Source organism: Typopeltis vanoorti, chromosome 8 (genome assembly GCF_054136105.1).
Source record: "Typopeltis vanoorti isolate ZY-2024b chromosome 8, IOZ_Tvanoo_1.0, whole genome shotgun sequence".
Classification (NCBI taxonomy): Eukaryota; Metazoa; Arthropoda; class Arachnida; order Uropygi; family Thelyphonidae; genus Typopeltis; species Typopeltis vanoorti.
In genome coordinates, this window is record NC_143556.1 from 23,567,733 (window position 1) to 23,582,914 (window position 15,182).

Below are 15,182 nucleotides of genomic sequence, written 5' to 3' on the forward strand. Positions count from 1 at the left end.
AGAGGAAAGATTAACAAAGTAAGTATTCTCTGCCAAGTTTTCAGGAAAAAGACCTAGAGGAAGACCAAGACATAGGTTGATAGTAAAAAGTGCCTGAGAAGATAGAAGTATAAGATCTGATAATGATAATATTGGAGTATTGACAATTAACAGACTGATTTGGAGGAAAATTGTAGATAGGAAGTTAGTAATGATGTAAATTTTTCATTTAGTACTCTCATATCCTGTACACCCCTTGAGAGTATATGTCAGGAATTTGATGATTATGATATAATTATGAAGTTATTAATTACGATTATTATTTCGAACTGTTGAACTGTGCCGTTAGTTATATTCTATGATTTTATTTTCTTATCTTATTCTCTTTCTTACGTCTACCTCATTTCTACTCGTTTAAATCTGTCTGTTAAGTTCTCTTACCTTTTTCTATCTTTAGCCAATTAATTTAGTTCCTGCTTGTAATCCTTTATACTACCTACAAGTGTTAGTGTAAAGACCTCTAGAATAGGTAATTCATGGATCCAGTGTTAATTATTTCCCACGCGATATAATTCAGGGAAAATCTTATATAATATAATTCTTATCTTATTCTCTTTCTTATGTCTACCTTACTTCTACTCATTTAAATCTTTCTGTTTAGTTTTCTCTTACCTTTTTCTATCTTAAGCCGATTTATTTAGTTCCTGCTTGTAATCCTTTATACTACCTACAATAGTTAGTGCTGTTAGTGAAAAGACCTCTAGGATAGGCAATTCATGGATCCAGTGTTAACTATTTCCCATGCAATATAATTCAAGGAAAATTTATTTGTTTTTTCGACTGCACCAACCTGAATTAATGTTATGGCACAGGAAGAATAATTATAACACTTATAGAATAGATCACTTTCAAAAATAATACCTTAAATAGTCAGTCGTGGCAATTTCTCTAATTTAAGCACACAGGTTCGGTTATTTTTTGTGAGCCGTGCATTGGTCAAAAATCAGGCGATAGTTTTTAAACAAACAAAACATGTTTATTTTACTTTAAGCACAATACAATATTAAACAAATTCTCTCCAATTCCTGCTTTAAACTTAAAGTTGTAACCTTACAATATAGACCTGCAATTCACAATGCTAAGGAAAACTTGCTTTACCAACTTTAGTCGGTTTCTGGCTGTTACAATCAATATCACTGGCTAACATTCTTCTCAATAAATATATTATTAACTTTCTGCCTCAATTACTTCCTATAGCCACTTAACAACTAATTTTAACAAAGCTACTTTCAGCAGACATACAATTCTTGATCACAATCTCAGTGTCAACATATTAAAATCTACTTACAAATTCATAGAAACAAATACAGTCCCACCAGTCTGGATGATTTTGGCAGTTCTGCTCACTGCTTTCCTCGGTCCTATATCCTAGCCTTTGCTGAATGGCTTTTGGTAGTCATCCTGGTGTAGTTCTCGTCCGGGATCTGTAGCATAGCTCATCGTCGGTTATTGGATCTACTGTCAACGCCGCATATCTGGTTGCATGTGGCACGTGCGCTACTGGATATACATCTCCATAGAATGACCTTCCTCTCCTGGGCTTTCTACTTTCACAAGATGAACAAACTCCTCAAACTCCTAGAACAGCCTCCAACCTAAACTTCCAAACAGGCAGCCCCTCTCTAGGTTCTCAAGGCCTCTTTTATATGATTCAGAAGCTCCTTGTTTTTAGTGTCGGAGACCCCCGAATCTTCCATAAATAACTTACATCGCTGTTGTTTTGACCTTCAGAGTTGGCAGCAACAATCTACATCTGAACGACATTCAATACTTTTGTTTACTTTCAAGTTGCCAACATAATCCGGTCTTAATCTCCTTAATTTAAAGAAATACTTTTAACATTCTGTAACATCAAACCGATATAATTCACAATTTTAACTTTTACAATAATTTTATCATAATTTGTGAACAATTTCTGTATTATTCTTTTTGTTAGTTAGCTTTACAAATTAACCATCAGCACTTCTTTAAAATATAGTAGGTTACAATTATTTCTTTCCTCATGATTTGTCTTCTCCTTTCACTATGCCTTATCCCATGTTAAACGGGGTCAGCGCACCGATCTTTAACCTTCCTCTTCCAAGTTCTCCGGTCCAGGGCGTCCTTCAGACTCCATTCTTTCTCCCTAAGATCCTCTGTCACCTTATCCCTCCACCTGAGCTTGGGCCTGCTTCTTTTCCTCCTTCCCTCCAACTTCATATACACTACTTGTTTACCAACATACTCCTCACCCTTCCTCTCTACATGTCCGAACCACCTCAGCCTACTTTCTTGTATCTTCTTGCCAATTGGTCCCACTTTAACCGCCCCTCTGATGTAGTCATTCCTTATCCTGTCCTTTGTCACACCACTCATCCATCTTAACATCTGCATCTCCGCTACCTCCATCTTCCTCTCCTGTGCCTTTGTTATAGGCCACGTCTCCGTGCCATGAAGCATCGCCGGCCTCACCACCATCTTATACAGCTTTCCTTTCCTCTTACAACTCACTCTCTTGTTGCACAAGACCACACTCATCTTCCTCCAGTTCATCCAGCCGCATGTTATTCGGTGCTGTATTTCCTCATCCAGGTCACCATTCCTCTCGACGACCGACCCAAGGTACTTGAATTTCTTCCCTGAAATTAGCCTTTCACCCTGAAGTCGTATGATCATATCCTCATCACTCCCCGTTGACATATATTCAGTCTTCTCCCGGTTAATTTTCATGCCTCTCTCCTCCAATACCTTTCTCCACTCTTCCAGGATATTTTCAAGCTTCTCTTGGGATGATTCGCATAGAACAATGTCGTCGGCAAACAGCATGCTCCATGGTGCCTCCTTCTTGACATCCTCCACTAGTCCATCCAGGACCAGGTCAAAGAGGTAGGGGCTCAGAACTGACCCTTGGTGTAGCCCTACGACAATGGGGAAACCCTTCTGTCATGCCAACACTAGACCTAACCTGAGTTTCTGTTCCCTCATACATCTCCTTCACCAACCTCACGTACTTCTCCAACACCCCCTTCTTCCTCATACACCTCCATACCTCCTGCCTGGCTACTCTGTTGTATGCCTTTTCCAGGTCTATATGTGCAGCTCCACTTGCATCTCTCTATATTTCTCCATCAATCGCCTTAGCGCAAATATCGCATCCATTGTCCCTCTTCCTGGCATAAATCCAAACTGCTCCTCACCAATTTTCGTTTCCTGCTGTATCCTCCCTTCAATTACTCTTTCCCATATCTTCAATGTGTGTGACATCAGCTTGATCCCTCTATAGTTTCCACAGTCTTGAACATCTCTTCTTCCTTTGTAGATTGGGATGAGAATACTTTTCCTCCATTCCTCTGGTATCTTTTCCTGTTGGGCTATTTTCCTCATCAGATCCCATAACATATCTAGGCCCTCACTTCCCAAACTTTTCCACACTTCCCCAGGTATCTGGTCTGCCCCTACAGCCTTTCCATTCTTCATTTTTCTCAGTACCCAATCCGCTTCCTCTCTACTTATGTCTTGCACCGATCTCTCGTTTGCCTCTCCATCCTCACACCTCTCTCTCGGATTCTTCTCATTTAGTAGTTTACGGAAATATTCTTTCCATCTTCCTCTGATTTTGTCCTCCTCTTGTAATACTACTCCTGAGGCATCCTTTATCTGCTTGACTGATGTTATGTCTTTTGAGGCCTTATCTCTGGCTTTCGCTATTCTCAACAACTGAGCTTCACCACCATTTCTCTCCAGTTCTTCATAAACCTCATCAACTGCCCTCACTTTATCCCTTGCCACAGCTCTCTTTGCATTTTTCTTCGCTAATCTATACGCCTCCTTGTTGGCTCTAGTTCCAGTCATGTCCCATTTTTTTTTGCCTCTTTCTTTGCCTTGATCTCTAACTGCACCTCCTCATTCCACCACCATGCCTCCTTATCCTCAGGCGTTCCCTTTCCTGATGTTATACCAAGCATCTCTTCATGATTTTTCCTCATGATTTGTGACCTCCATAAAATCGATGCTTAAAATCGAATTTGAAAATAGATAATAGAATAAGCAAAGCTGGTATGGTAGAGAGCAAGATGAATAATTTATAAAGAATAAGAGAGAAGTAAACTGTGGTGGATGGATATCAGAAAGTGGTATGTGATGGCTGTGAATCTGCCAGATTTAAGGTGATCAGTGGTGTGTTCAAGGGCTCACTTTAGTGAGTACGGGCATGGCAAACCCGAGGTACCAGATGCTGGACCATGCCTTACTTCATGTAATATACATCTGTTATATTATTCTGTAGACTGGTCCCTCCCCTTCTTTCTTTGCTTCTTTCTCCCCTCCTTGCTCCTTCCCCCTGATGCTATTAGAGTATTCGAGGGCTAGAGGTGAATCTTTCCTATCTTGTTAAGTCATTTCGTCTTATGCAGCCACCGAAGGAGGAGCTAGTCTCAATAGGTGCCGGTCCCAATCCCGGATAAATGGCGAGGGTTGATGTCTGGAAGGGCATCCAGTCGTAAAACTTCACTACCAACTCTACCTATGATATGAGTCAAAGAGAAAATGATATAAGATCTAGGGCATTCCCCTTAAGCGACGTGCAGCCACATCGCCCTACAGCTGTGAGAAGTGGACGAGGGCTACCACATCAAGGGTGGGTGCGGTTAAAGAAGCGAGCCCAGCATGTGGAGACGATGTTGCAAGTGGGAACACTGAATGTTGGAAGCATGACTGGAAGGGGAAGAGAGGTGGCAGACATGATGAGGAAGAGGAAGTTGGACATTTTATGTGTGCAGGAGACAAGGTGGAAAGGCAAAGGAACTGGGAGATGGATATAAATTGTTCTACTCTGGAGCGAATAACGAGGGAAGAAATGGTGTAGGAATTGTGGTGTGTGGCAGAATGAAGGGCGAAGTACTGGAAGTGGGTAGAAGGAACGACAGGATCATGCAAATGAAATTGGGTCTTGGAGAAGAGCTGGTGGTCGTATTATGTGTATATGTTCTGCAAGTTGGCTGTACAGCAGAGGAGAAAGATGATTTTTGGAACGTGTTAGATGAAGAAATGAGGGAACTGGAAGAAAACAAGATGGTGATTATCAGAGGCAACTTGAATGGACACATAGGGAGACAGAATAGAGACTGTGAAAGGGTGTATGGTGGCCACGGAGTGGGAATGATGAACCAGGAAGGAGAGAGGGTTGTGGACTTTGCAGTAGCATTTGATCTGGCAATTGTGAACTCGTTTTTCTACAAGAGGGAAGAACATTTTGATAACATTTAGGAGTGGTAACAACAGTTCACAAATTGACTACAATTTGACTAGAAGAAAACATCTTAAGGTTGTGACAAATTGTAAAGTAATTCCAACAGATCAAGTGGCACAGCAACACCGACTGCTGTGCACAGACTTTAAAATAAGATCGAAGATAAGAACCTCTGGAAGCCATGGGATGAAGACAATTAAGTGGTTTCACTTAAAAGAAGAGAGTGTGAGGAATCATTTTAGGGAGAGGGTGTTAGATAGGATTTCGGATGGACTGGAAAGTATACAAGATTGGTGGAAACATAATTCAAAAGTAATCCTGAGCTGTGCAATTGAGGTGCTTGGTGAGACATCTGGAAAGATTAGAGAGCAGAAGGAGGGTTGGTGGTGGAATAATAATGTACAAGTGGCAGTGACAGCTAAGAGGAAGGCAAAGCAGAAGTGGGATGAGTCAAAAGTGGAAGAGGACAGAGAGGTGTACAGAGAGAGAAAGCAAGAAGCCAAGAGAGTTGTGGCACAGGCGAAGGCCATGGCATATCAAGATCTGTATGATCAATTAGAAACAAAGGAAGGACAGAGAAAAATTTACCAACTAGCGAAATGTAGAAATAAAGCAGCAAAGGACATCTTACATGAGGCAGATCAAAGACGCTGAAGGAAGAGTATTATGGAGAGATGTGGACATAAGAAACAGATGGAGAATATACTTTGAGGGACTTTTGAATGAGGAAAATGCGAGGGCTCACAGAGAAGATGGACAGAATTCTGAGGGGATGGTGCAGAACATCAGTAGAGTGGAAGTGACGGAGGCCATGAAGAGGATGAGGAATGGAAAATCAGTGGGCCCCGACAGGATTCCAGTGGAGGCATGGATGGCACTGGGGGGGGGGGGGGGAATTGACCTGCTGTGGGACCTGTTCATGAAAGTTTGCCAACAGGAAAATATTCCCGAGGAATGGAGGGAGAGTACTCTTGTCCCCATCTACAAGGGTAAAGGTGATGCACAAGACTGTAAAAATTACAGAGGAATAAAGTTGATGTCCCACGCAATGAAAATCCTAGAAAGGGTTCTTGATGGAAGATTGAGGAAGGAGGTGGAGATTGCAAAGGAACAATTTGGCTTCATGCCTGGTAGATCAACAACAGATGCTATCTTTGGGTTACAGCAGATGATGGAAAAGTTTTGAGAGAAACAATGGGATCTACATCTGGCATTTATTGATCTGGAGAAAGCATATGATAGAGTGCCAAGGCAAGAAGTCTGGAGGTGTCTGAGGGAGAAGAAGGTTCCGGAGAAATATGTCAGGTTGGTGTGGGAGATGTACAGAAATGTGAAGACTAGTGTTCAGACCTGTCTGGGACAGAGAGAAAGTTTTCAAGTAACAGCTGGCTTGCATCAAGGGTCAGCATTAAGTATGTTTCTGTTTAATATTGTGATGGAGGTGGTGACGGAGGAGGTGAGAGAAGATGCATCTTGGACAATGTTGTATGCAGGTGACATCTTGCTGTGTGCAGATTCAAGAGAAGAAGTGGGAACTAAACTGGAAAGATGGAGAAGAGAGAGGTATGAGACTGAGCAGAGGTAAGACAGAGTATACTGTATGTGTTGCATAGTGAGCGGCAGCCAGGAGACAGATCTGGAGCTGGAAGGAAATGTCATCAGGAAGGTGAGGGACCTTAGATACTTAGGTTCAACAGTGGAAGAAGATGGAGGAGCTGAGAAGGAAGTGGGATGCAGGATACAAGCAGGTTGGAGGAACTGGAGGGAGATGGCTGGAGTGTTATGCGATAAGAGAGTGCCAATCAATCTGAAAGGCAAAATCTATAGGACAGTAGTGAGGCCAGCTATGACATATGCTATAGAAACTGTGGCCCTGAGGAAAAATAACATCAGCAGGATGGAAGTAGCAGCAATGAGAATGCTTAGGTGGATGTGTGGTGTGACCAGAAAGGATCGTCTGAGAAATGACTATGTGAGAGGAATAGTGCAAGTTACGAACTTAGGAGTGAAGATACAGGAGGCAAGGTTGAGATGGTTTGGCCATGTGATGAGGAGGGAGGATGAATATGTGGGAAGAAGGGTCATGCAGATGGATGTGCAAGGAAGGAAGAAGCGTGGGCGGCCAAAGAAGAGATGAAGGGAACTGGTAGAAGAGTTCTTGAGGATGAAGAACTTGGATGTAGTGACAGCCCAAGACAGGAGGATGTGGAGGAGACTCATCATCAACAGTGACCCCACTTAAGTGAGAGAAGCTGCAGAAGAAGTGGTGTGTTCAAGGGATCAGTCCTTGAACCATTGTTTAATCTCTATATTAATATTTGATATTAGGAAGGGCTGACAGGAGATGTTCAGTTGTTTACTAATGATGCAAAAATAGGTGGAAATCAGAGATGCTAGTGATATAGTGATATACAGCATTTACAAAGTCATTTGAATGGACTGGAAGTGTAGGCAAATGATAATGGCTATCAGTTCAGCGTTAGTAAGTGCCAAGTTATGTACTTTGGTGTAATGGGATATTCCGATGGCATGTTATATTGGTGGAATGCTTGGAGAAAGTGATGAGGCTAGAGATATTGGAGTTATAGTGGACAGAAAGTTGAAATTCAAAGGCCACAGCAAAAATTGCAAATACAAATGAGAGGATAATTGCAATGTTGAAATGAACATTGACATGCATGGATAAAGTTGTCATTTCACCTCCTTACAAGGCCTTAATGCGACTGCACTTGGACTGCTGTGTGCAGATTTGGTCTCCTGAGTACAGAGGGGATAAGTAAGCTGTGGAAAAACTGCAAAGAAGAGTTACAAAAACGATATCAGAATTAAGGAATGTAAATTACAAGAATAAATTAAGAATATGTGGATTGCAGACACTGGTTAATAGAAGAAATGATATGATAGAAGTCCGTAAAATTCTGAAAGGGTGTTATAGGATATCAGTTGATGTTTTTCATTATATGGAAGGTGGCATGAGGCATTCATGGATATTAAGTTTGTGTGTGTGTGTGGTTAAGAAAGGGATGAGTTCTAGATTTTTCTCTCGCAGAACTATGAGTGAATGAAACAGTTTGCCTGTTGAAGTAGTGAGTGCTTCTAGTGTGTGAGTTTAAGAGATGGTATGACAGCTGGTGTGTAATGTATGGCTTCCCTCAATGAGTCTTTGAATCTCTAGTTTCTGGGGGAAAAAATGAAATTCTTTCACTTTTTCTCAAGTTTGATTGAGTCAGCCAAGAATATCTGATGGCATTTACTGCAATGGTAGAAAAATAAAAAGTTCATGATGGGCATAGGAGTCAGAGGCTGCCAATGAAAATAAATCTTGTAAGAAAGAAAAAAACTCTGGCTGTTTAAATCAGCATGTGATTTTAAAGAATGCAGAGAAAGTAGTTGTAGGTCAATGTTGTTAAACAAAAGTCATGGGAAGATTTTGGAAAGAATATAGAAAGAACTTTATTATGAAAGTGGCAAAATGTTTTTTAGGTTATTATGTAGAAAGTTTTTTTACCTTGGGTGTATATATATTATGTTAACGATACCAAGCAATTTTATAAGCTAGGTTTTTTTTTTTTTTAATCCTTTTTTCCAAGTAAGCAAACAGACAAGTAAGTCAAGTTTGCAGCTGCATGTAGTACAACACTAGGCAACTCGTTGTAAAGGTGGAGTAAGCTCCGACCACTTTCTTTAGAATTTTCCCCTAATGCAAAGCACATGGAGATGTATGATGCTATGCATTAAGGTAATGGTCATTACTCAGACCGGTTTCGACCACCTTTACAATGAGTTGCCTAGTGTTGCACTACGTACAGCCACAAACTTGACTTACTTGGGAAAAAGGATTTAAAAAAAACCTAGCTTATAAAATTGCTTGGTATCTTTAACATAATATATACCCAAGGTAAAAAAACTTTCTACATCTTACTCTCATCCTGATTTTTTTATTTAATGAGGTCAAAGCACCTTATGGCAACTTGTTTAGGTAAAATTTATATAAGCTCTGTATTACTTCGCCCTTGACATTTTTTCGGTCTGGCTCCCACTGACGAGACCTCAATAAAGGTCGAAACCGCTCTGGGTAGTGACCATTACCTTAATGCATAGCATCATACATCTCCGCAAGGAAATGTGGTTTGCATTAGGGGAAAATTCTAAGGAAAGTGATCGGAGCTTACTCCACCTTTACAACGAGTTGCCTAGTGTTGCACTACGTGCAGCTGCAAACTTGAGTTACTTGTCTGTTTGTTTATTTGGGAAAAAGGATTAAAAAAAACCCTAGCTTATAAAATTACTTGGTATCTTTAACAGGTTACTATTATGGTTGTTTTTGGAATTATGGCTGAAGCAAATTAAGGCATTGCTTAGAAATAGAGGAAAACATATCACAGAAAGGAATCAGAGATCATAAAAATGATATAAAAGATAATGCTGTATATTTGTCTGTAATAATTACTTAAATTATTAAATGATGTAATAAACAATAGAGAATAGTGGTTGACAGTATCCAGGAATGCAGTATGGGTTACATATCAATACTTCAGGTTGAAAAGCTTGAATGTGCAAAGATAGCTGGAGTAGGTAATATTTAACCTTAAATGCTGAATTATCTATGATAGTTTTGCTTAATCATCAAGTTTTCAGAATGGTCCACCTGCCATATTCCTTAATAAAAAATGTGAGAAGTGTAGAAGAATCTCTTTATTGAGTGTTTCAGCAAAGTTTAATGCAAGCATACATGAGCAAAGGCTTAGAAAGAATTGTACAAGAGAAAATTGGTGAAAATAACTTTCATGTAGGCCAAACAGATGGTACTGAGACAGATTTTATTTTACCACAGATAGTTGAGAAATCATGAGAATAGAATAATTAAAAAAAAAAAAATCATATGATAAAGTGAACGGGGGGGGGGTGCTGTTCAAAACACTAAATTTGTGTGATTTAACTACTATCTGATAGAGATACATAACTTTTATACTCCAGTTGAACATAAGAGTTAGAATGCTAATATAAGATGGTGAGCTGATATTAAATCAGGTGTGAAGCATGCTGTTATGCTGTCTTTACTGTTAATGAAGTCTATATGAAGCCACGTTGTTTATGGTAGATGTTAAGCTTAGTTCTGTTTCTATGCAGATAATATAATCTTCTTAAAGAAATCTCAACAAATGTTTTCAAGAAAGTTGCATAATTGCTGAATTATCTAATTTAGCAAATGTAATTCACAAATTTGATATGATAATTAGCCATAAAAAGATTAAAATTGGCAGGAAATCAGAAATTTTAGTGAAGATTGCATATTAAACCATGAAAATTCATAATGTTAGTCAAGCTGGTATTGTTTGAACCAGTTTAATAAATTTATATAGAATAGAATAGAGAGAAATGGGTCAAAAGATGAGGCTAGCATATGCAATGATTCATGTCTTTTTCAAACCAGTTTTATCATAATGATCCCAGAGTTGGAGTTTATCAAATATTGGCATCATGGCAGAATCTTATTCAAAATGAAGATTTCAACCAGTTTTAACATAATGATCCCAGAGTTGGAGTTTATCAAAGACTGGCATCAATGGCAGAATCTTATTCAAAATGAAGATATCAGAAAATAACTTGACATTATTACTATTCTAGAATATGTACACAGAGCTATTCTTAGTGTTCACTTAAATGGAATGAGAAATGAAAAATTGCAAAATGAGTGAATTTAAAACCAGAAGAAAATCAAGCAATGATTTTCATTATCAGTATATGTTGAATTAACTTCTGTTTTTTGTGTATACGGTTGGCCGAGTGGTTAGCATATTCACTCTCCAGCAAAAAGGCTGCAGGTTCAAATCCCACCATGGGCATGGATGTTTGTGATTGTCTGTGCAAATACTAGTAGTGGCGGACGGTAGATGGTGTTGGTGTAGTTGCAGTTAGTTGATTGAGTGGTGGAGACAGAGCTGTAGAGTAGATTCCCTCCATGAGTCTGTGGACTCCCTGGAGGCGTCATGTAATAATAATAATAATATGTGTGTGTACCTCAGATAAAGTCAAAATGACTAAGAAATTTAAAGTTTAATTAAAATTACTTTTTCTCAAAACAGTAGTTGTTTTCAAAATCTGTTTGCAAAGGTCATTGCAACAAAGATCTGTTGCAATGAACTTTGTAGATAGAAATTTATATATATATATATATATATATTATACATAAGTTAATGATTTGTGTTTCTTTTTTAATTTTGAAGATTGCATGGAAATGTCCCAGCAACTTATGAAGCAGCATCAACTCGTAAGTTTTTGTATGGAAGAACAGAAACAATTAGATCAACATCGATGCAATCTTTAGAGTTTTGCAGGCAATTCAGTGATACTTTGATCCCTCCTCAAGATAAGCTTGCAGCCCTCCATAAAGCAATAGATGCACATAAGCTATGTATCACACAAGTAAGCATGCACTCTTGTAAACACTTTTAAAAAAGTTAGTATCTGTGGATTTTATATTTCATATGACTAAACATTAATATTGATATCTATTGTATGTTTAGAATGTTTCAATCTAGTTACTTAATTTATTTGATATTTGCTTTGTATTATAACAAAAAAATAAATCCATATTCATTAACAGGCAGTCAGTGGATTTGGGATAGACAGGTATCTTCTGGGACTCAAAAGAACAGCAATTGAAAGTAATTTAGATATTCCACAGTTGTTTTTAGACAAAGGCTATACACGTAGTACTCACTTTGATCTTTCTACAACCCACGTAAGTATAATTATAATATTATACTTGATTATAACAAGTATAATTAAGTATATTTTAGTTAATTTCTTGAAATATTATTTTATATGAAATAAGAAAATTTATTTTATTATTTCATATTGTGACAAAGTAGAAAGAATTTCATTTTTATCAAATTCCTGATATTTACTTTCAAGGGGGTGTACAGAATACTATAATAGTCCTATATGATAAATTTACATTATTACTTTAACTTTCTATTGACAATTTTCCTTGAAATTAGTTTCTGCCAAGACTCCAATATTATCAAATCTTATATTTCAGCTTTCTAAGGCATTTCTGGCTGCAATAATCCATCTAGAAGATGGATTATTGACAAAATTGACAAAAAAGAGACCCAGGTTTTTAGTTTGCCATCTTCACTAAACACAATATTTCAGCTAATTATACCTGATTAGCTGAAATATTTTACTTCTGGAGTTCCCAAATGAAGAATGTAAATGATATGTTAAATATTCATGTCTGTTTTCATACCAAATTTTTTAGAGCAGTTATTCAGTTTAGTTAAAGAAATCTGAATATGTATACTGAATTTATTTAGGAGTGTAATATCATCTACATAAAGTACAGTTAAGTTGAATAGCTCCAATTTTGATATCACATTTAATAATGCATTCCTTCATAATATGATTTATCAGATGATGATTAAGCATAATGAATATAGCATACCCTTACACCTAGCATAGTCTTACACCTGATTTTATATGGAACGATCTTTGTATACAGTATTCATTTCTGACTGACTTATAACTTAAATAGACTGTGTCGTTCTGTATGATCCCATTTATCCCATATGATTGTACTGTTTAAATAGCTTTTCTCTTGGCAGTATTTCATATACCTTTTCCAAATCTACTAACTACAATACAGATCCTTTTCTTGACTATTTGTTTTAAAGTGAAAATCTAATCTTGACACTTACTTGACCTGAATTCAGCTGATTTTTCCCCATGTTTCTCTACCACAATTTTTATTAGCCTATTCTCAAGTATGCTTGAGAATAGGCTAATAAATCTCACTTGGAATACTCAGTGAGGTTTATTTCCCTTCTTTTTGTTTTTAATAGATAGATACTAATAAGATATATCAACATCGAATTCCTGACATGTACCCTCAGGGGATGTACAGGATATTATAATAGTACTAAATGAAAAACTTACACCATTACTAACTTCCAATTAACAATTTTCCTCAATTAATCCATATCTCTCAAGACTCCAATATTATCAGGTCTTATTAGTTGTTTAATAGAGACATGCGCATTAGACATAATATAATTTTTGAATAATGGTTTGACACATGTAAGAGGAACCTAAATATAATTTATTACTCTTATATATTTTGCTCAATGTGTCAGGATATTATATGCATTCTGTATAGCTCATTCTTGTATTCGGAATTCAAATGATGTTACCAGTTTTTTAGCCTTCCCTGAAGATGCTCATGACATATTGAGTGAAATATGTAGGAGTAATAAATTATATTTAGTATTCTCTTATGTGTGTGAAGTCATTATTCAAAAATTATATTATGTCAGATCTTATATTTCTGTCTTCTCAGGCACTTTTTACTCTGTCAGTAGACCTATATCTTGGTGGATTGATAGAGTAAAATTGAATATTTTTCCTGCCAACCTGACTAAGAACAAGTCTTTTGCTAATCTTTGCTCTCCAATACTGTATAAGTGACCATACTATCTGAGATCCATTATCTGTCATGATTCCAATATTATCAGATCTTATATATTCTGTCATCTAAGACACTTTTTACTGTATCAATCCACCTACATTTTGGTCTTTCTCTGGGTCTTTTCCCTGCTAACCTGACAAACAATACACACTGTTATAACACATTCCCAAATGCTAACAATGGCAAGTTCTTTCCTAATATCCTCATTTTAAATATGATACTGCCATTGATCCTATCTGTTCACTCCCTAAATCTTTCTCAGAACTCTCATATTTGTGGTCTTCAGTCCTTTCATGCAGTGTTTTCCAACCCAGCTCTGAGATACATAAGTTAAAATTGGTTTGAACACTGTCTTGTATGTGGCTAATTTAGTATTTTGATTACTTACTTTCTTTCTTATTCCATATAAATTTATTCAGGTGACTTCCTACCATACCAACCTTTACTAATTCTATCATTTATTTCCATATTTTATTTACCATCTTCACTAAAAATTATGCCTAAGCAGTTGAAATGTTTTACTTGTTGTATAAGTTCACTATTCAGGATACAATTGATGTTTTCAATGTTTCTGACTATTTTTGTTATCTTTGTCTTTTTACTGCTGATTTTCATACCAAATCTATTACAACAGTTATTCAATTTACTCAGGAAATCTTGCAGACTTGTACTGGATTTATTCAGAAGTATAACATCATCTGCACAAAGTAAACAACTAAAATTTAACATCACCAATTTTGATACCAGAGGTGCTTAAGGGTCAAAGCTGTATAACTGAGAAGAGACCTCCACATAGCCTTAAAGGAATATGGAGACCTGACCAGAGCTTCTGACCTAATATCCAATCCTCACCTTCTAATTGTGCACCCTGTTAGGTATCTACCTCAATACTGAATGAACAAGGATGGGCTGGCAATTTGGGATTTAGCCAACCAAATCATATTCTTATTGGCTTAAACCAAAATACAAAATGACGGTACAACATGACCGAATTTCATGCCGGCTGGGGCATCGCTTGGTTAAACAAGGCCCCCGTTGTTTTTGCCAGGGAACCAGGACGAACAGTGAAAAGTCAGCTACTGGAACAACTCCTAAAATATACATCAATTCAACATTATCAGAGTTAAAGATCGGTACTATCAACATAAGAAGCCTGAATGGCAAAGAAATGGAGCTAGGTGAGGAATTAGTTAAGTACCAGATTGACATAATAGGGGTGACTCAAACAAAAAAGACAAAATCTAGTGAAATCTTTCTGAGCAATAAATACAAAATGTTATATTCAGGCAATGACAATCAAGGAATTAGAGCAATAGTATGCAACACTAAATACGAGGCTAATCTTCTTGAATGGTAGGCAGTCTCGAGTAGAGTGATGTGGGTAAATATCATGATGGGGGACTGGACAGTGAGACTTATTTATGCCTATGGTCCCACAGAAGGTTC

The 15,182-nt window shown here is 37.5% G+C and overlaps 1 protein-coding gene across 2 annotated transcripts in view; it reads left to right on the forward strand.

Moving 5' to 3' along the window:
- LOC150103850 (carnitine O-acetyltransferase-like) overlaps positions 1-15,182 on the forward strand; it is a 187,441-nt gene that overhangs the window by 152,458 nt on the left and 19,801 nt on the right. For both annotated transcript variants that reach the window (XM_090397153.1, XM_090397152.1), the window contains 2 exons: positions 11,494-11,692; positions 11,874-12,011. In XM_090397153.1, coding sequence (XP_090253279.1) covers positions 11,494-11,692; positions 11,874-12,011 — 337 coding nt within the window. The remainder of the gene's footprint in view (positions 1-11,493; positions 11,693-11,873; positions 12,012-15,182) is intronic.